A 23,440-nucleotide genomic window follows, 5' to 3' on the forward strand; every position below is an offset into this window, starting at 1 on the left:
AAAGCTGATGTTTTGTTTTTTTGTTGTTGTTTTTTTAAATATCATCCAGATCTTTAGCAGCACATCTGTTAGAGTATATAACAATTAGTATGGAACCTTCCAAGACAACCTGGATTTATACATTTATTTTCTATTGGAAAGCAAATTTTAATCTTCTCTTCAAACAGGATTGTTGCGTTTCCATTTTTACAAAATTAAGTGCTTCATGAAAAAATGAATACCACAGTATGTGAAGACAGATGAAAAAAAATCCTATAATTATAGGTTAAGCCAGGATGTATTTGCCATTTATTTCCAATCCAAATACAGAACCCAGACAAGCAGAAATAACTGACTCCTTAGTCAGTCTCAGACTCCATCTGCAAACAACAACCATACACTTTGCAAATGGGATCTCATAACAGGTATTATGATTGACACTGTACCAAAACAATTCATTATTTTTACAAGTACTTCGTCTTATCAAAAAGGTACTTCAACTGAATTTGTCATCTCATAGGCTGATACATCACATCCAAAAATTGCAAGTCAGACTATTTACTGAAATAAGGGTGATCTTTTAGGTTATTTAATTTCTGCTTTTTCTACTAATGTTTAAAGCCAAGACCACTCCATAAAAAGGCAAAATTTGAGCAGCTTGGGTCTGAATACATTTAAAAGGGCAGTTTTTTTTTTTTTCAGGTTACCAAAAATAAATGCAATTGTCACAAATCTGTTTTGCACTGTGGAATGAGGTCTACTTGCTTGTTATCACCAGGGTTGAAATTCTGCTGGTACTCAGTGTTACTCCAATTCTTTTAGAAAGTAAAAGACAGTTGTTCATTGAATGAATGACATCTGAAGTAAATGTACTGTTATGAAATGTTTAATTTAGTCTCCTGATTCATTTTTTTCTTTTAACTTCAAAGCAATGAATGACGGAATTTTCAAAATATGGGCGTGTGAGGCATGTGAAATAAAATCAATTTAAAAGTAAAATATGTGTATCTCTACAGAGAAAACAAATATATAATTATTTTCTAACTTACTGAGTTTTTTAATGTTTTTACTCCCATGAAGATACAAATTAGTCTTGTGTCCACGCTAGCTACCTAAAGTCGTGTCGTGTTAAATTAAACTCATCATAAATCCAGTTGGTTAATGATTCAGAAGTTAGTTAATGATTCAGAAGATCCTGCTAGAGAAATAATGCCAGTATATATATATTTAAATTGCGAGGCACCTGTTAAACAACAACCAGATCACTATTGCTGATCTTAATGTAAACATTTCAAAAATATGTTCCTTTGTATACATGAAAACATTTGACTACGGTAAATCTTTATTTCACTTCTCCAACTGAATGTTGATGAAGGGTGCAGCAGCTCAACGCACCCACTGCTCTCCCTTTCTCTTCTTAATAAACTAAACACATCGCATTTTTAAACAGTTTTATGCTGACTCATAACATAGTGGTACAGTGTTAATTTAAGTATTTGCCTAGCTGACTTGGAAATCTGTTTTAAAAAATGATCCTGAAAGTGTGCGGCGACGATGATCACGCCATGATGAACAATCAATTGAAGAAGGTACAGTATGTGTAACAATTCCATCACATTTTGTCTTGTTCAGCTTTGAGAAGTCTTTTCAAAAGCTATTTTTTTTCTGGAGTAGTTCAGGGTCATTAATACAGACAGAAACACAACAGAGAAGCACACAATATATAGTTGTAGCATAAGTAAAAGGTAAAAAAAAATAAAACAGGTATATATATTCTAATCAAAGGCTATCAATGTAGCATGGCCAGGTCCTGTTGAAAGTGAGTATCCAGGGTCTGGAAAGTAAGGGGATGATTTCAGAGAATAATATGGAGATTAAAATGGCTAATTACAATTAAAGTTAATTACAAAGTTATTTTTTTTAATAGTAGTGCCTGTTACATTACAAAATTCTGCACCTATTGTACATTGTTTGACTAAGACCTATTTGTATCTTTCTTTTAATTTTTTTATAGCACAGTTGGACAATTGTTTTTTTTTTATATATATTTGAAACACAACTCCCTCTCTACAGCAGGTACTGCATAGTGAATTATTTCATAATGCGTACCTTAACACTTACCAACTTAATTGTTATATTACAGACTGAGTGATACATGCAGATGGCATAGAACTTTCACCTGTTCATCTTCTTTGTTTATGGTGAATTGGTTATATTGTATCACTTATTTTTAAGGCTTATTTTGTATATAAACAAATTGATCCTGTACTGATATCTATACAATTAGGAAGTTTTTATTCATTGGCAATCAAATTGGCTCAATGTTTTTAATGTTGCACCTGGCTGCGCATATGAGTACCTGCACCTGTTTGTTGAGAATTTCACCCCTGGCTAGCATCTTTTATATTTTTAGATCTTCTACAAAATGGCTGAAGCACAGAAAACAAGTCATAAACAACAGCATCAGGCGCTTTCCCCCACCTACCACTTTGTTTTCGACAAACTCAATTTAAATACATTTTACGAAAACCCCTAATAGAATGATGTATACATGCAATAAAATATTTTTCTTGTTGAACTATGTGGTAAATGAAAGCTTTCATATTGTGGTACAATAATTTAGGTTAATTTGTAATAATAATAAATAATACATAAAGACACTGGCATATAAATATAAAAAGCAGCCGCTTCTGGAAACACAAAAACTCAAGCCTATTTGAAATTAATATTTTCTTAATTGTAACTCCTAAATGTCACAACATACTATATGAAATCCATTACTCAAAATGAAACTACAACGCCTTACCATAAGAAGATTATATGGATGTTATATATGTCAGACAGACTTTGTCTTTCTTTTTAGTTCAAGTTGCCAACAATTTCTTAGAATACGGAGAATCTCCAGGGAAAATACAGACTTTGTCTTAGTGGTTTGTAAGTTTTCTGTTGTAAAGGATTAAACAATGGAATAGGAGACGGCTGCAATCATGCACGTTATTGACACAGGAGAAATTACACAACAAAGTGATTTTTTTTTTTGTGAAAGGAAAAAAAAAAAAAGAGAGCCTTAATTGTCATTCTGAAGCAGCTTAGAGCAGGACCCGTGTATGAATAATATCATTTACTACCACTTTGAAATGTGCATCATTTTCCTTAAATCACAGAAATTAACAAGGTAACAAAGGATGAACAAGTTGAGCTCTTCAGAGCCTGAACCTGGGTGGACTTATTTAAGTATACATGAAAAAACATGATTCAGTAGAGTCACGCCAATGGACATGAGCTACCCTGATAGTGTAAATGAGATAGATAATTACAGTATGTATTCAATAATTTTAAAAACATGACTAAAATATCACAGGTGTACTTTATTATGTTGCCTGCTGTAATAATGTGTTTGTTTGTTTATTCTCATACTGTGAGCTGGGTTACAAAAAGTATGTTGCTGCTGGGGCTCACATTACAGTCAGGGGAAGAGATTTAACTGTATGATGTTTTTTGGCCTCTGATTTTCAAAACTAATCATTAGTGGCCACTGCCACCTTGAAAGTAAACACAAAGGTTTGTGAAAATGATTTAGGCTATTGCACTATTGAATATTTGATTTTGTGAACATCTTATAAAAAAGGTGATTGCCACCATGAAAAATTATCATTCATTTAGAGTGATTAAATGTAAAGAAAAGACATTGAATATGGAACTACTTTATCATCAAAAACCAAGCTTAGCAAATGTGATAAATAATCGTCTTCTAAATGTTGTCAATAAAAAGTGAGTCAGCAAACTCTTTAAATGCAAGGGAATTTCCCGAGGTATTTTACAAAAGGCAAAAAGAAAAACTTTCATATACATTTTAAAGATCAGTTTCCACTTACGTGCATTAGGTAATCCCACCCAGCTTTGTTTGTTCCTATGAAAATGCTTACAATATAAAGAGGTGAATGTCTGTTACATTGCAAAAGCAACAATACAGTTATAACGGAAGAAGACATCTAGCATCATCATTTTTGCCCATATAGTTCTAAGGAAAGCATCCTTAGTGACATAATGTAAGAGGGGGAAGGGGGCGCCTCTGACAGAATAAAGTGGATCAAATAAAATCAAATGGATGTCAAGTGATTGAAAAGTGAAACAAGTATTTATGCTGTTAAAAAATAGAATACTGAATGTGAAAAAAAAGATTTGTTATCAATGATATAGGACCAGTGTTTAAAACAACGTGGCAGTTAAATGGTTAATTTTCATTTGACAACTCTAGTAATGGAACTTATTTGTAAAAATTATTTGCAGACAGTTGTATACCAACTGTAAATGCTGCTGTACTTTACATCACCTCTGTATGATGTTTTATTTATGTAGCCTTGGTTTGCAAATTAAGAATACAGAGTATAGAATACAGTTGTGTACAGAGTATGAAGTCAGTATCTCAAAGCGTTAGGTCTTTATCGTCTGGAAACCAAAAAGTCACATGCCTACAAGACACTGAAAATATGAAGTTGGCATCTTCGATGGGGGTGGGATTGCAATCATACTCCACAAAGGGATGTGTAAAAATGACCAACATGGACATGTGGGTTTACCACATGAAATATCTTCAGATGGAATTAGAACTTTCTTTTCCATACATTGTACTTGTTACATAAACATAATACTACATGAACGTTCCTGGGGTTATACCACTCATGACTTGAGTATGGACATGGTTATTTTTATATTTGTGCAATAATATTAGGTTATTACCATAGCCCTGGTTCCCTGAAATAGAAATGTAACTGTTAACATATGGTTATTCACATCCTAAAGACCCCAAAACCTGAAAAGTTACATCAAAGTTGCTCGCAGAACTTATGATACAGTCATGTCCTGCCCCTGAGGACATAAAAGTACTGCGCTTACAGACCTCTGCGTCATTTTCCCTTCAAGCCTGCTGCAATCATGGATGCAGCGACCTTGAAGGTTAATGGTTACATTTCTATTTCAGGAAACTGGGGCTATGTAATAACAGAATGTTCCCTTTCAAGTTCGAAATGTAACCATTACCGTATAGGTGGGAGTACCAAAGCCATCGCAATGGCAAGATTGAGAGGCTGCCTTGTGCGTTACCATACAGAACACCAGTAACAAATAGCTGTAATTGAGGGAGAAACTCTCCTCTATGCCTGTGTTGTAAGGGTAGAATGTGAAGCCGCCCTTAACACTAGTTCCAAAGGCAGGATTTTGAGGATCCAAGACATTCAGTCTGTATAACCTAGTAAAGGTATGGGGAGTAGCCCACATCACTACATTACATATGTCCTTGACAGATGCACCCTGGAATAAAGCCCACAAAATTGCCATGCCCCTGGTACAATGGGCAGTGAACTTTTCTTACCAGTTCATAGGCAGTCCTGACTGTGTCAGCTATTCATTTGGACAGCCACTGCTTAGACAGGGCTTGACCATGGGACTTAGTCCTGTCAACGTAGTATGCCAGGGACCGCACTGGGCAGAGCGTATGCAGCTGTCGCTCCCTGTCAGACTGGAATAAAGGTGGATGGAAACCCTCTAATTCCAGACTGGCTGACACGAATTGCAGAGATCGTCTTCGATTGGTACGGAGCGTAGTCTTTTCCCTGGTCTCTGAAAAAATGAAGCAAGCTTTTGCAATAGTGAATGCCTGCATCTCACTCACCCGCTTTGCGGAGGTGATAGCAACCAAGAAAGCTGCTTTGGGCAATAAATATTTAATCTCAGCTGAATGCATGGGCTCAAATGGAGGCTCCATGAACAGTACTAAGCACCCAGATGTCTTAGTGCACTGACGCCAATACACCAGATGGCTCCCTGAAAGTGGCAGCAAACTCCCAGGGCTGCTTCACGGTTTGCGGCTTGGCCTGAGGTTTCTGTCTCTGCACAGGGCAGTGGAACCTATTAAAGTTGCCACAGGCCAGTTCTAAACACCATCACTGGCAGCATGCGCAGTCGGCTGTGCCGGTCTTTGAGGCTGTTGGGACCTAGTTTTCCACTGGTGTGTGTACTGGGGATGGTCGCTTGGGAAGCAAGCGAACCAGCTCCTTTGTGGATTCTCACTGCAGCATCTTGTCCACCGTGGAACCAAATGTATGTCCTGGGGTAACAGGGGCATCCAACAGCGGTGCTTTGTCCCCAGAGCTTACGTTCAGCTATCAGCGCAGCCAGGTTCCTGCCAACAGCCTGCCCGTTGAGCTTTGACACACTGAGCAGATCCTTATTAACCATGCGCATCTCTCTAGCTGTTGTGGTGAGGGTCTGTGACTGTCAGAAAGGGACCTGGTAAGCTACCAGAATACTATTATAAATTGCCTAGTCATGCGGCAAATGCACTGGCTAAATAGACTCTGAGACCCGACACCGCTTGTTGGGGCAGGAAGCATCCTTGGACAGGAGCGCTAAATTAGGCGCCAGTACCAAGACGGCACCGGTGGAAAATGGACCAGACCCGGCTTCTCCGCATAATGCACCCTGTATAAGGCATCCATAGACTGGGAAACAGCAAGAGCTGTAGCCAGGTGATCCAAGGCCAGGGCACTTCAAAAATTGCAGTGGCCCTCTTGATTAGCGGTAGAAGCTCTGCTGACAGGGAGAGCTTAACCACAGGGGACGTGTCGCCTCATCAGAAGAGGCAATGGAAAGTGTCCTGCTGTGCCCAATCTGTGCCCATAACCCCCTGGAGCCCCAAGGAGACAGGCGGGGCAGGAAGCAGCGAACGGTCACACAGTAATTCTGCTAGAACTGTTCCTTGGTGGGAGCTGCCCAGAGCTTTTCTATCTGCTCTGAGTCTGTCGATCATTTGGAATGAGAAGCATGGGAAGATGAGGAAGACAGTAAAAATAGGGTCCCTGTGTGGGCTACTTTCCCCGGTGCGTCGCCCGGCCTCCCTTGGCTCAGAGCCATGGTATGAAGACACAGCCATCTCTCTAACAGTGCTGTGCAGGAGTAAGGGACGCAGTGCTCTCTGTAGAGCTGCAGGAGACGTTTATCCTGCACGCGCTTAGAGAAATGTGCACAAAACCGTGGTTCAACAGTGCCTCCTTGGCATGCTCTGGCCCCAGGCAGGAAGAGCATCTGCCATGCTTGTCCTCAACAGGCAGACTGGCCTTGCATGTTTCACAGGAATAAAACCCAGGCATGATGCAAGCATGCAACGCAGTGTGGGAAGGAGTGAATATGTCGATAGCTTCATGCAGGGCACAAGGCCGCAATGGGGAGTAACAAGCAACAGGCTGTAGTGCACAAATTAAGCATAATTAGTGAAAACCATTACAGTGATTATTTTAATATCACATACATTTTGTGTAAAAACACAATAAATGCGAAATATATAGCAGATAGACGTAACAAGTATTGAACAAGGCACGTCCGTCAGGTCAGTCTTGAAAGGAACAATATCGCGGTGGTGAGTGCAGTACTTTTACGCCCTCGGGGGGCGGGCCATGACTGCGTCACAGGCTCTGTGAGCACTTTGATATATTTTATTCAGGTTCCAGGGTCTTTAGGAGGTAAATACCCATACAGTAATGGTTACACTTCATACTTGAAAGGGAACTACAGAATATAAGATTCACAGAGCATGCTCTAGATCGCTGTTATAAAGACTGCCTGGGATACTGAACACAAGTAACATGCCTTCTCCTATTTAATAATTGCACTTACCTGTAACTGCCACTGACTGGGACAGCCTGCATGAAGTAAATAGCAGCTGTACGTGCTCTCCAGTGCCATTTCTTTGCTGGCAGTGTATAAGTAACACAGTCCTCAACATTTCTCTGGAGCAGGTCAATAAGCTGCTTGTGGGAGCCCCCATAAAAAGCTTCGATCAGTAGTATACTCATTAGGGTAGGATGCTTTCAAACTTGGAAGGTAACTGCATTGTAGAGAAGGGAAAAAAAAAAACATGAACTGTTTAAAAAAAGAAAAAGAAAAAAGGGAATTACTTTCTGGTGAGAATAGTACAATAAAAACACAAACTAAGTAAGTACAAACATAAATTGCTTATATCTGTCTGTTCATGTAAATTAATCATATGAAAGCACCAAGGATTGTTCTAATTTTCAGCCAAATATGTTTGTGCTACATCATGTGCAACTAAATTAAAAGAAGTTCAGAAATGCACAATTAAACAACATTTAAACAATTTATTACATACATGCTTTTAAATAGTACACCAAAACCAATAATATAAAGACTATTGCTTTTGAGTACTGACAAGGTTAAATGTTAGAGTGCATAACTTCCAGTACATACTTTGGACATAATTATTTGTCTGAATCGAGGGTCTCCGAACCTGTGCGAAAAGTCAGAATTATGTATTCAACAATCTTACGATGTCCGTCTTTTTTGGAAAAGATTGTCCACCCTTTAATCTGTCATTCTAAAATATCTCTCACTGTCACATACCCACATCTCTCTGAATAATGTTTGAAATTCTCCCTTTCCGGTTCTCTGTTGGTTGAATGTACAACAATGTCACTTTAGATTTTTTTAATCCTCTTGTCTTGAGGTACAAACTCAGCACATCTACTTAAATGTCAATTTATCAAATTTCACAAATGCAGTCTATTTAAAAGTATGAACACCAGCTGCAGTCAAAAGGGCTGCAACACGATATGTCCCGCACAGCACATAGTGAAGCTGCACAGCTAGCTGTCTGCGCCCGACGTATCATTTTAATCTGCAACAGAGGTACTGTATAAACCAGGATTTTAGTTTTCCATGATTCTGAAACAAACAGAATGTTGCAAATAAAGTCTGGTAAACTTCTGTTGTTCTGTCACCTGAACAGCTCACTCACAATTTGTTTTGCATTTTAGCTGCCACCGATTTACATGCTTGCAATCTATCTCATTCGCTGACCTACATAGCTACACGTAAATGCTGCATGTGTACATAACCAAACAACTTACAGATACTCGCAGATTTGTATTTTCAGTGCATGACCTACTGCATTTTTAAAGGAAATATAGAAAGTGTCTAATCAAAAGTGTTTTACATCCATTTCTAAGATTTCACTGACTTTTTCAAATTCACAATTTCCATGACCTCTGTGACAAAATCGTAGATTTCATTATAACAAACGATACCAAGAATGTACACCAGACGCAATGTGACAAGCAGAACCTATACTTCTGATAAATATCTTTCACACCACACGCAACGCGACAAGGGATGCAGGAGCGGCACTGGAAAGCACGAAATAAATAGGATTGAATCCTATTTTTTGCAGTATGACATGTGTCAACTAGAGCATTCAGCAATCAGAGAACAGCTTCAATGCACATGGTGAAGCAGTATCCAAAATGACAGAGAAAACAATAATACTTGTCATTGAAAATACCCAGAGCTTTATGACAAAGGGCATCACAATTATAAACATACAGATTTGAAAGAAAATATATGGGAGTACATTTAGAAGGAACTGGATAAGCCTGGTGTGTATGATTTATTGCCATATATAATTTATTGCTAACTTCCACATCATGTTGACGAATATGTACCAGTCTTGATCATATTTATGTCAATAGCAATTTTGAACAGTTGTATAGATCTGGCAGTTTTCAAACCTGTCGCATCGCCTCTGTGTCACTGATGAGTATGGTCATGTCTCATCACCAATTTTAAAAAATCACATTGCATCTGGTGTGTGGAGAACTTAAGGCTGTAGTTCCGTCTTGTATTTTGATGGCATCGCTAAATCACTCGAGCTAGCATATGTGTCACCAAAAACCCTTTATTTACAGCTGTAGTACATATTACAGACTACTCTGGATCTTTCAGCCAATCAGAGTCCATGTTTCACCTTCTGTATTCTACAGAACATTCACCTAAAGCCTGCTTTTGTTACAGTGTTTTCAAACCAATCTATTAACATCTCAGAAGCAAATCAAATACAATAAAAAAATAATTATTGCTGCTTTCCATGACCTTAAGCCACAGTTGTACAGAACAGTTATCTGTAATTGCCAGCAGCACTGTCTGAACAATAATTTTGTGCAAGTCTTCTGAAATACGGACTTGCCTGACTTAGAGAAATGTAGAGTCTGTACTCGGTGTTTGCTTCACCTAGAATGACCTCACTCAAATTTAACAATGCAGTACCACCGAAATTAAAAAGATTTAAAAAAATGAGTGGTAAAAAAAAGTGGCAAATACCATCAACGCACACCCTGCCATCAGTACTGGTTGTTAAATATTTGTTGCCCATAAATCCTAAAATGCAAACTTGATGTTGCTGATTATTGAAACGTAAAACACAGACAAACACTGACACATATCAAAAAGCAATTTTATTCAGAAAACAATATGAGCCACTGTGGCAATCTGACCTGTGATTGTGAACAGGTGTAGAGGTGATGCGGTGCTAAAGGAATCGCAAACAATTGTAATCCAGTAGGAAAGTGGTTTTAATTGTAATCCGGGTCTTGTGACCAACAAAAGAAAAACGCTCCGGCAATACACAACGTGTAATGGGCAGAGCCAAACAAACGGGTTTACAGTCCCCAACAATAAACGTTATCCGCCCCACAATACTAAAACACGGTCACCAGTCCCGGGTGCGTGTATTAGTGCTCGTGGTGGGTGATAACAGGTTATTTGGTGACAGTTAGTGCAGTGCAGTTCCGGCTTGTGCTGGCCCAAAAGCGACAACTCTGGAATGTGTTTAGCCGTCTAGTGATACAATAAACAAGACAATTACTAACACTCAAAACAAACAAACACTCACGAATTTTCCTCAGCAGTTTGTACTGCAGCTCTCAGTCCTTCCAGGTTTAAAGCGCAAACCCCAAGCGGGAAAAGATTAGCGTTTCTCTGGCCCCTTTTATGCTACCCCACATGATTCCTTGGTAAATGATTTCAGCTGCGTCTATAGCTTGCAGCTGCTACCTCGTTTACCTGAGAGTCTCGCTTCTATCCAATCTGACCGACTTCCCGACCTTGGAAACGAACTATCAGCCCAGCCCGTCCAGATACTTTTCTTCTCGCTATTTAGCACCCTCACAGGTTGAGAAGGAGATTTATAACCAGAACTCATTGTATTTCTGTCAGAGACACCACTTCTTGTAAACATTCATTTACAGAGAGTACATGAAAGTGTTACTTTCATATGGAACAGAATGCCTAGGCAATTTCAATTTAGAAAACAAAATCTGATTATTGTTTGGAAATGTAAGAAAATTCACGAAGCTCTATTATGCATGATTAAGTTTAAACCCACAATTAACAGGTGGGTAGTTAAAACTTCATTGTTCGCCTACATTGTTTCCAAGCTTACTACTAACTGTAGTCAGATTTCAATCTGTGGCACCTTCAAAATAGTTGTGATGCAGTGTTTAACCAAACATTACCCACATGCCCAGACTTTTCTTAGCATAGATAGATATAAATAAATAAATAAATAAATAAAGAGAATTACACTTTTTTGGGGGGCTTCCCACTAGTTGTTAAAAGTGGGTGTTTTAAAATGAAATGGGTTGCACCCACTACCCTTAATCTCGCTCATTTAAAAGTAACAGTTTCATATATGTGTTGTTACAGCGTCAAAGAGGACCTACATAGGGTTAGCACTGTACTCCTACTCATATATCTGAATCATTAGGGAATCCCCAGTGTCACACCTCTTCAAACAAAGGTTACCATATGTAAGACAAACTAAAGACTTACCAAAACATTTACACTGTTCTTTAATTATACTAAGCATTTCTGAGCCACAAAACTAATGAACTGCTATCACACACTGTACAAGAGAAAATTCTAGGTAAGAAACAACAGTAATAGAGTAGAGTTGCAGGTTTAAACAAGCAATAACCCACACAGGAACTGATACAGCCCTCAATGAAATGTCTTAATACTTATTAATTTACTTCACAAGTACAAAGTAAAAGAAAAGAAAAAAACAACACACACACACACACACACACACACACACACACACACACACACGGTGCTGTCATTTGCTAGGTAAGGCTGCACAGTCTTCCAAAATATGCTTACACTGACAGAGTTAAATCAACAGACTTATACGATTCAACAGCAAAAGTTTCTCAATGTATTCAATTTGACTTCTAGTTGAAACATTTGTCAAATTGTTTATTTTAGTATGACTACATATTCCACCATTGAGTGTTTTTATAGTCACATGCGGTCCTATTGTAATTGTATTGGTTGACCTCTGAAACTTATATTTACATAACAATTGTATAATTTCGGCATGCACTGTCGGACGTGGCAGAGAGAAAAAAAAAAAAAACACACAACAACTTACATTTCATAATGACAGCAAGCAATGCACAAGGCAAAACATTATGTAAAATAAGACAGATAAATAACAGGTAGCATTGTAGCCATGCAGCATAGAACACATTAAGACTTATAGTCGAAACATTTGTCATTGACTTTTATATAAGTTTCTTTTAAATTAATACAACTCTCGTTTCTCAAACCCCGGTTAGCACTAATCTTGGATTACCTTACATATGGTAACGTAAGTTAGTACAAGATTAGTGTTAATCAGGATCTGTACAATCGACAGAATATCAACCACGTCTGTAAATATTTCGCAATACAAAACACTTCAGGTGTCAAACAGCAGTTTATAGAGGCTCTTTCTGGGGTTTTCTCCTTCAGACTGATGTTTGTAGTTGCTTTACCACCTCAGAATAATATGTGATCTTCCAAACTAGTGTATTTCCAAATGTTTTCTTTTTGGTCTGATTAATGGTTTACTGTACCACCTACATTATCTTTGCATTTCTAACTGATTGACTTAAATGGCCACAACAATACCTCGAGAACACAAATATATGAATATTTAAAAAAAAAAAAATAATAATAATAATAATAATAATAATGGAAAGTAGTAAAAAAAAAAAAAAAAACTTGGACTTTTTTAAATAAACTGGGATTTTATAAAACAAATTATTATGAATATTCTAAAGGTTCTACATAATAGATGCATCTTTCAGATAAAATGTTTGAACTTGCTTTATTTATTTTTTTACTGTTTGAATTCTATAAAATATTGCATCACAATAAATTATTCATATCAATTAGCTTTTCATCTTCTAAGATACAAACTCATGTGATCCTTTTTAACCACTATTTATTTCATACTAAAACAGAACACACCACTATTGCCTGAGGGCATATTTCTTAAATAAAAGCATCAGATCTTTCCATACCTAAAATTTGCATATTAAAGGAATCAGCTATGAGTATTAGAGGAATTGGGCATTGCAATCTAATCCTTACCTACCTCTGATGAATTTATGGGTCTCTCTTTGAAGCAAAACACTATATCATGTTCACAGATTAAATGTCTAATTTCAAGGTTGTTATTTTATGGACTATCGCAATCTCATTGTTGAAGGATCATTCTAATAGATATAAGTAAACCATTCATGGGAAAATCAGAGTAACAATCTGAAACAAATATGTAAGAAATAACCCACGACAGGGTGTGCGGTAAGACAATGCTTACCGCACGCCCTGGGTCCATTGCGAGGCACGAGGCCGCAGGCCAAGTGCCTTCAACAATCCAGGAAGTGCGGTAAGAATTGTCTTGCCGCACACACTGGAGTGGGTTATCCGCTTATAAAATGGCAAAAAAAAAAAAAATAAAATAATTACACAAACTGGGTTTTTTGAGGAAAAAAAAAGGAAATATATTATGTATCCTTCCACTGAGAAAATAGTTCCTGAAGACTGTTTGATTGTAACATATATTTTGTACTTTTTTTTATTTCCCGTAAACATTGACATTTATAGTAACATTTGTCGTGATGAAATTACATTTGTGAATTAAATGCAGACTGATCTCCCACTTCTGAGGGAAGATTGAAGGAACAGCCAAACACTGCACAGCATTTGCACTCAAGGGAGGGGCTTCCGGGTGGTTTGCTTGTTGTTTTTTTTGTAAATGATCCTACTCAAGGCTTTGTGGTCTTCAAGAGAAGCTGACCAATAATTTCTGAGGCTGTTTTCACAGCAATGCTGGTAAACAGCATAATTTCCCTAGATTGTAAACCAGCATTAGATGATATGTGGACTAAACGACTTCCGTGTCAGTTTGCAGTGCTGCAGTCCCTCCCGTCCGTGGTGAGCACAATAGAATTCTATACCGAACCCGACCTTGTTTAAAAGCCCAACGGTTGTGTCAGCAGAGAGCAGGAGAGATTTTAATTTTGTTTTAAATATGTTTCTGAAATTGGAGGGTAGTGGTGAGTTTAAATATTGCATACTCGCTAGTCAGTTTTATAAGGCGCTATTAGTTTAATAAGTAGATGCAGCTGCTGCATATACAGTATGCTGAGTGAGACTTGCGTGAGACTTCTCAGATGGCTTTTGAATAGTGTTACTGCTACTGCTTGCCTGAGAGTTTTCTTTGTTCTGTTCTCTGACTAAATAAATACCACAGTATATTTGCCAATTTTTCTGTAATTCTTAGTGACATAGATGGAAAAAAAAAAAAAAAGATTGTTGAGTGATTTAAACGCTGTTTCAGTTGTATGTTGACATTTTTACCTACAGAAACACTGTTTAGATAATTGTTACTATTAAGGCATAGTAATATTAATAGATTAGGTAAGTAAGTTGGTCTATGATGTCATAGCCGTGTAGTAAGACAACTATTACTGGGGAGTTGGTTCCAGACTCCCACAATTCTCTGAGTAAAAAAGGGCCTCCTATTTTATGTTCTCAATGCCCCTTTATCTAATCTCCATTTGTGACCACTGGTCCTTGTTTTTTTCAGGTTAAAAAAGTCCCCTGGGTGGACATTTTCAATACCTTTTAGAGTTTGAATGCTTCAATAAGATCGCCACGTACAGACTGAACTGTCTCTATATGACATGTCTTTTGAACCAGGTATAATTCTGGTTGCTCTTCTTTAGAGCAGCGTTATCCTTTTTGTAGCGAGATGACCAGAACTGAACACATTATTACATTACATTTAGCATTACTTCTCTTGATTTAAATTCAACACTTTTCACTATATATCCGAGCATTTTGTTGGCCTTTTCTATAGCTTCCCCACACTGTCTAGATAAAGACATTTGTAAGTTACAAACTCCTAGATTCCTTCTTCAATTTCAGTATCTCCCATATGGTATTTATAATTAACATTTTTATTGCTTGCGTGCAGTACCTTACACTTTATTAAATGTCATTTGCCATATGTCTGCCCAGTTCTGAATGCTGTCTAGATCATTTTGACTGACCTTTGCTTCTGCAACAGCGTTTGCCAATCCTGCTATTTTTGTGTTGTGTGCAAATTTAACGAGTTTGCTTACTATACCAGAATCTAATTCATTAATGTAGATTAGGACCTAATACTGACCCCTGTGGTATTCCACTGGTTACCTCATTCCATTTTGAGGTTTACAAGTTAATATGAATGACACACAAATTCACCATGAATAAGCAGCTATTTTCAGTCCTTTTATAACCAGATAGCATCATGTTTTACTGTATATATGTATCATAATGGTGTTGTATTTAACATTCTTGAATAAAACACTGACTTTACATACCTTTGGTGAAGTCAAAACTGCTTGTGCGGATATTAAAAACAGAACTTGGGAGTTTCACAAGCTTACTGACTTGTGTGCCTGTGGGTAAAGAGAGTCATTATGTTAGGTCATACAATATATTTTTGTCAGAGTAGAGACAATTTCTAGTTAACTTTTGTATTTCCATTATTTTATTTATTTTATTTTTTTTTTAAATGCTCTTAGGGAATATAATGAGTGGCGCTAAACCAAAAACCAATATAACAATGTACTGTACTATTTCATAGTTATACTGTACAACATATTTTACCAATGATTTAGGTGTCTGTACACTTAACAGGGTATTGCCAGTAGCCATTTCCAGTTCCCCTACTTCTAAGTATTTGCAATTACCTCTTACAGAACAACTGCAGTATATTCAATTCTGAGTGAATCACTTATTAGAACATGCATAATGTTTGACTCCTGAAAACAGTGACGAGGGGCAGAATTCAACCCTAAAGCATATTACTAGGGGTAACTGTGGTGTCGGAGGTTGATGAAAGACAAGAGTATGAAATTACATCTGTAAGTTACAGACATGAAATTGCAACAGTGATACTCGTGCTAGCTAAGCATTAATAGTTATTTCCATACAAATATTGATATTTGATTAATGCCACTGCAGTTGACAAACCCGGAGGAACATTCCATACATGTAATGCTGCACACAGTATATATAATTAAGTAATCCAGATAGCACATACTAGATCAGTAAATATGTGATGTTTATAGTGCTCTATTTTTTTTTTTTTTTTTTTTTTTTTTGATGGCACGTTTTAATACATTGATAACTCTGTTTAAGTCCAGTATACTAGAAACTCCAAAATGATAAATGTAAATTACTAAGATATTGTACCATGCTATTTATTATGCAAAAACTGAGGCATGTGCTGTATGACACACCTATTTTTACATACACATTATGCTAAATGTGGATCCTGGTGTTTTAGTTATTTGTAATAACCTTTTCGATTTTAAATGTTCTGCAGTGATGGGCAAATGTGTGTTACAAACATGATCTTACTAATGCCTGTTATGTATTTCTTACATAATGATACAAAACAGCATTAGTTTGAAAACAAGTTCATCCAGCTAGTGGGAACCCCATGAAGAGTGACAATCAAGTCTTACGATATCATGGACTAATTTTACCATAACTGAAAACTGTTTGATTTTGAAATGAAAAGCCTGACAGTCGACCTGCAACGTCTCACATGTTTTGAGTATCTTGAGTTTTGTTTTACAACTTTGAAGCGATAAGAATAAACAGGCCAATTTCACAATAAGCTGTGAGTCAGCGCACATGATACAAATGTGTGCTTTGTCATTCAGAAACCCATCTAAAATATTGTGTTACTGACACATGTCCTAAATTAACTCAAAGACAATGGATGCCTCTCCAATCAGGTTGTCAGTGAACGGTAAAAACAAATGCATTTAAAAAGGACAAACCTGTGATACACTGCACCCATGATGTTTTATTGTGACCTTTTCTTCCACTTAACGTAATGCAGCTCACTGCATGTAGGTGTCATATCCTTGTATTGCATAAACTACAAGGTTTTTTAGAAACTGGTATACCATGGTGAAGACGTGAAATATAAAAGGAACAGACCGTTACCCTCTAAATGAATTACAATAAATATCCCTTAAAACTACCTCTCATCTGAAACACGTTCTACATCACAAAAAAAAAAGAAATTCAATCGAAGCAACCTCACTATTCAAAACTTCCAACACACCTGCTGTATGTGCAGTCAGTCTGTGAAGTATAATTTTTGGAATTTATACCTGAATCCTATTTAAAGGAGTGCTAGCCAAGGTTTATAAAGCAATGTTATTTTAAGGGATTGGTTGGTACACATTCATGCCTGGGTTGGTGGGCAATTTTGTTATGAAAATAATTCCCCTGAAAATTGTATCTATTGACCTCTACAATGGCAGTTTATTTATTATATATATATATATATATATATATATATATATATATATATATATATATATATATATATATACCATCCACAACGTCACTGTATTTATTTTGTCATACTCAATCCAGTTTGACACTGGCGGTCAACTGTGATGTAATCTCTCTTCAGGGCTAACTAATCTTTCAAATGAAATCAGTTTACATTTCTTAAATAGTCACACAGAAGACAGCAGATTGGAAGAATACTGATCACTTAAATGAGTTTAGTTTAAAGGCATCCTTGTTTTACAAACTTGTTAATTTCAGTGTCCTCATTCTGGGGAATGCTGTTTCAAATATAAATACATATCGTGTCTTACATCTGCAGTTAACTAATTATTGGGGTCTATTCAATTGATCCAAACAGTGGCAAATTTGAATGCCACTGTCACTTGAATCACTAACAAAAATATATCTTCCAGAGTTTTTCCACATTTTAACAGCTACACAGGATAGATGTATTGAAAGTATAGTGGATGTGGACGCACCCTGTGTAGTAGGTATCTTTAATGCATAATAAATAGTTTGTATGTCTACCTGAAATATATTATTTATTAATTTGTCAAGCTTTGATTTGCTTCACCCGCATTGTATTCAGTGTTTTAGCAGCTGTCAGAAGGCTAAAATTAAATTGGAAATAGTCTAAACTGTGTCACATATTTGTCATTAACATTCAGCATAAAAATCAATTGATAACAATAAAGAATCTTGTGGCTACAGAAAGCACCTCACGAAGGACTAAGTTAAGCTGTACTAAACCAAGCATCTTACAGAAAGTACTGTAAGGTAAAACAGAACAGCAATTTACAAAGCGTAAACGTAACCCTATATGAGTCTTACCTCATTAGTACAAGTTGGCAAAATAAAAATGTTGTGACCCATAAAATAAGGCAACAGATCAAGAAAAATATCCTGCCGGGTAAAGAACTAATTACAGAAAATAGAAGCCATTCAAATTTTCCAATAATAGCAGTATTTTAAGGACAAGGAGTATCAATGTGCGGTCAACACTTTTGCACACATCAGGGACTACAATGTATCATAAGGCTTTGAAGTCATCACAACTGTTTCCTGGAATTACGTATCTTGCATTACACAGGAGACAACTGGAGAATTACAGTAAAACCACTGTGCAGTCTGGACTCAGCCGATAGCTTCTAGTGGGCCATAAAAGGCCACCACCCAATTGCTTAATCAGTTTTTACAGTAAAAGTCAATGTGATTGTAGGCAGGCTTACTCCTTTGTCACCATCTAAGTGGATAATGCAATGTCCTCTGCTTGTTACCAGGAGGTCAAAATCACAGAGACTGAGATCCTGATTTGTAAATTCTCATAGGGTCTTCTCTGCTGCTTTCATAAACGAAAAACTACACCCACACAACTGTTTGTGGTTGTGCAACTGTAGCCTTTCCTGTGCAATTTCACAGAGATAAATACAATATCAGTGAGGGAAGTCACATGAGCCAGAAAAAATAGCAACAGTACCACAGGGTTTCAATGAATATTTTAAAAATAAAATTACACAATTACTGTATTATATATCAGCATTCTAGAATTCCCACAACATAAATTAAAATTGAACTCCCAAAGTGTGAACTGAGTTTTTTTTTTTTATATATATATATATATATATATATATATATATATATTTGTTGTTTGTTATTGGTTATAGTGCATAACATAAAATATTTCCAAGATGTATGTTTGCAAACTTTTTCCTAAAAGAAGCTTTGTGTCTACCCATCATAGTTAGGCTAAACCACAAATATAAGCTCACAAGTTTCTTTTTAATATATTAATTGTAATATTTGAAGTTCACTGGCACATAAGCAAGGGTGAGATATCACCATTACCAATAAAACCTGTAGCATAAAACGGCTATTTTCTAAGCTGTGTGAGTGTGGTTCTGTAATCAAGGTCATAATGCAAATTAAAAGTAATGTTATAGCAATAAAAAACAAGTCACAGAAACCACTTGTGATATTGGGGTCTCCACGGTTGACTGATAGGGTTTCACGGTACCTGAACGGCTTTACAATTTTGCTTCTTTTTTATATAGAAATGTTAACACTTTCACAACGCTAATCTCATTATAATTGAATGTAAGAGACTAAGAATCATTATTCTCAAAGGCTTTGATCTCAGAAAATGGAGGTCATTTTTTGCTTTTACGCATTGTTTCAAAAGTAGTATCACAACTCAAACCTGTTTTGATTGTTCCAATGGTCCATTTTAGAATTAAAACGGAACAGTTTAATTATTTTTTACAATTGCCTCAAAATAGGGCCCTATATGCCTAAAAGACCACAATCAACGGCTCTCCATTTAACTGCAAAACTTCTTAGCTTATTGTTTAAAATTAACAACTTGGTGAGAGCATTAGAATAGCCTCAGGTTCTAGTCTCAAAACATTAATATTATCTACCCACTGCATGTCCTGGAATGCTGAACATTTGAACTAAAGAAATGCAGAATATGTCACATTGCTTTAGTTTTTTTTTTTTTTTTTTTTTTTTTTGTTTTCTTTGTTTTTTTTTAATACCCAAAATTAAACTCCATTCCAACTTGCATGACACTAGTTCTGGAAAAGATTCAAAATGTCAAGCGTTCTAAATTGACTAGTGCTACAGGGTTGATTGTATTTTAATGTAAACTGTATGCTGCCCAAGTCAGTTTATTCCTTGTGCATTTACCATGCAAGGCATTCTCCAATCATGTGACATTCGGTACTCATTAAAGTGGGAGGTATTCATCCACGCTAAGTTGCTGTACTCCAGCTCAGTTTCATGTGTAATGTTGACTCAGATCCAAATTGCTTATATATGTCAGATGTATTTATTTTAACGTTTATAATGCAGTCCAGTTCAGGTATTGCTGGACAAGCAACAGTGAACAAAGGGTATTACTGGTTCATACTCAACATTTAGAGACTTTTAAGGGTCACAATAATAGTAATTGAAGGGTTTATAAAAATCAGTGGTTTTGTTTGCATGTTTCTATACTAGGCTGGCTGGATATTATTCGTCATCTTCTATAGTTTAAATGTGCTCTGTGTCCTGATTTTGAACTCTGCAGTCTATAAACCTCTCATGTATGTAAAACACAGATGAAAAACCTTCAATCTACCGAACATAGCCTATGTATGCTAAAGAGATGAACACCTTCCTACATGAAGTTCACATGTATCTTTATGACGATGTCCTTTCCTTTAGAATATTCTCAATTCACTTTAGTTTTCCAGTCTGGCAGAAGGTTTACTTTAGCCAATACCTATACAACCAACAGCAGCTCTCGATCAGAGGCCTGACACGTTTGATATCAAATATCAGGAGTGATATTCATTCCTGGTGCAAATAATTATAAGGTGAGTGACCAACTCTCAGCATGCCTCCAAGTTCATTTACAACAAAGCTGGATCATTAAAAAATAACACAACGTTGAATGACATAAAACCTCAAGCCTGAGTGGTTTCCTCGTTAGTTTCTCATTGTTTTATTTATTTATATTTTTAAGATTATTTTGAAGTAGAACTTATAAGAAACAACAGTACAGCAATCACCATATTTAACAATTACTAACAAGTTGCACCAGATAATATCATGTTTACTACATGATGTGCAAGTAGACAGAATAAATGGACGTACTACCATTTGCCAAATCTCCAGTTCCAATACACCCACGCATAGAAACAAAACTCCCAAAAATCACTAAACTCTTTAATAACACTTTACCAAGTTTTTTGTTTCTTTTTTTTTTTTAAAGTTCTTAAAAACCTACATTACTTTTCCATAAGCATTTTGAATTGTTAATAAATAAAATTGTATAGTAACATTAAGTTCTAAAGATCATGACTGAAACATGTACCCCGTAGGATAATAATCAACCTACATATTTAAAACCAAAGTAAAAATCCCCTTATGCAATGAAGCAGCATTTGCAGATATTTACAATTACTATTAATAATATTGTGTTGCAAGCATTAACAAGAACGCAAAACACACTTGGAAAGTTTGAGTAGGCCTTTATTACCCTGCAAATAATACTGCTATTTACCTTTTTTCCATAAAAGACATGCCAATAGCTGAAACACGTAATTATTGATTTGTCATAGTTTTTTTTTTTTTTTTTGCTGAACTTAAAATAAGACTCCAATAGTCTTCTAAAACGCCTGGTAAAGCATGAGTTATAGGCAGAAATTCAGCTCTCTGCTCTGCAAAAGTGGGTAGTGTGTATCTACATTTATGTTCTACATAAAGGGTGCTTAGTACTCAGGATTGAGTGATAGGATTATAACAGCCACTTGCCCTGTTCACTAGTGTTTAATTAAACTTGTCAATCAAAATCTAGTGTCCCAAAATAATTCAATCAAAAAGGCCAGCACCTCCAGAATAAGGTTATAATTTCTACCAATACAATCGATGTTAATGCCGTATATATGGTAATATGGTATATATATATCATTTCCCCACATTTCATCTACCTGGAACTGCACCACCTATAAAGCAGACTTGCTTGCATGACTTGATAACTAATAATGGACGTAGCATGCTTTAAAAGACACATTTGATGTGTAAGCTGTATTCTACAGATACTAAGGTATCACTTTTTTTTTTCCTTTAAAAACAAATTTGTTTAAGTCACTGTTGCAGACCATCTGTTTAATGATAACTGACCACAGAATTAAAGAGATATGATTACTCCTTAACTCACATGCTGGGCCTACCAGCCCATTACACTACCCCAGAAATGCATAATGAGTGATGTTCTTGGTACCCAGCTGTGACCCTGCAGTCACATTCATGATCTAGCATTCTAATCATCTGTCAAGTAAACCCACTGCTGCTTTGCATAACAAACTGCTATTCTGGACATTTAACATTTTAATAGAAAAAAAAAAAAAAAAAAAAAAACGAAATTATATACAGACCATCATATGCATGTTACACAATACGTTGTACACTTATTTATGAAGCATAAGAGTACAGTATCATTCAATAAGTGAAACAAGTTATGTGTTTCTTCTACGACGTTAACAAAATAATAAAAATGGAATAATTCCTTAAATAATGCAAGTAAAAACGTGTATCTTGCAATGTCTGTTTCTGGGTGACTGGTAATTGAAACTAAACGTAACTGGGATTTTGGCATTGTTATAACACTAGTATTATTTTAAAAACACAATGAAAAAAACGTAAACAGCTACTGGCTTCACATGTTGCTCAAAACAAACAATACAAGTGATATAAACTATAAAGTATACGGTAGGTATGCTTTTTGTTTGTTTGTTTGTTTTTTGCTCGCCACCTTTTTAAAGTCAAGTCCACTTTATAATATCGCATTCACGAAAAACACATTTCTCCAATATTATTATTACTACTACGATTACTATTGTAACTGTACTAGTACTTCAGCACGCTGTGCGCTGCACAGTGATAGCAGCAACCCCACATTCAGAATACCTTGTTCTGGCTGCCCTTGCGTTAACGATTGAGCAAAGCAAAACCCGGGGATTCTGTGGCCTAAAAAGTAATCGGTTATACCACTGGACCTACAGCATGTGAGTATAAGTTCACTATTTTTACAAAACTGATGTACCGAAGGTAAATGAGGCATTTGATATTGTATTAAGAATTATTTGTCTTAATAAATGATCATTCAATACTAAACGTTACCCACGCCTTTGCTATGTCACCTTAACCTTTAATTGCCTAAGTATTTAGAGCCCTTGTCTCAGAAAATGTCACATTCTTCATAATTCTGTATCGTTTTAACATCATTGCGGGTATTTCGTGTATAAAAATATAAAAGACCTATCTGTATAAAAATGTCATCCTAATCGTAAAACATTAACCAACACCTCAGTAATACCACTATGCCATTCTGACATGTCTGAAAAGACTCACCTCTTCCTGAAGCTGCTCGTGAAAA

The 23,440-nt window shown here is 36.2% G+C and overlaps 1 protein-coding gene across 6 annotated transcripts in view; it reads right to left on the bottom strand.

Moving 5' to 3' along the window:
* gtdc1 (glycosyltransferase-like domain containing 1) overlaps positions 1–23,440 on the bottom strand; it is a 95,194-nt gene extending 71,754 nt beyond the window's left edge. For 3 of the 6 annotated variants that reach the window (XM_041262129.1, XM_041262130.1, XM_041262132.1), the window contains exons 1-2: positions 15,522–17,483; positions 7,651–7,861 (exon numbers count right to left, since the gene is read on the bottom strand). In XM_041262129.1, the coding sequence (XP_041118063.1) occupies positions 7,651–7,829 (179 nt within the window). In that variant the 5' untranslated portion in view covers positions 7,830–7,861; positions 15,522–17,483. Of the gene's footprint in view, positions 1–7,650; positions 7,897–15,521; positions 17,484–23,415 lie in introns of those variants that run through there. The other 3 variants (XM_041262125.1, XM_041262124.1, XM_041262126.1) reach the window with 3 other exon arrangements.

This window comes from Polyodon spathula, chromosome 10 (genome assembly GCF_017654505.1).
Source record: "Polyodon spathula isolate WHYD16114869_AA chromosome 10, ASM1765450v1, whole genome shotgun sequence".
Lineage (NCBI taxonomy): Eukaryota > Metazoa > Chordata > Actinopteri > Acipenseriformes > Polyodontidae > Polyodon > Polyodon spathula.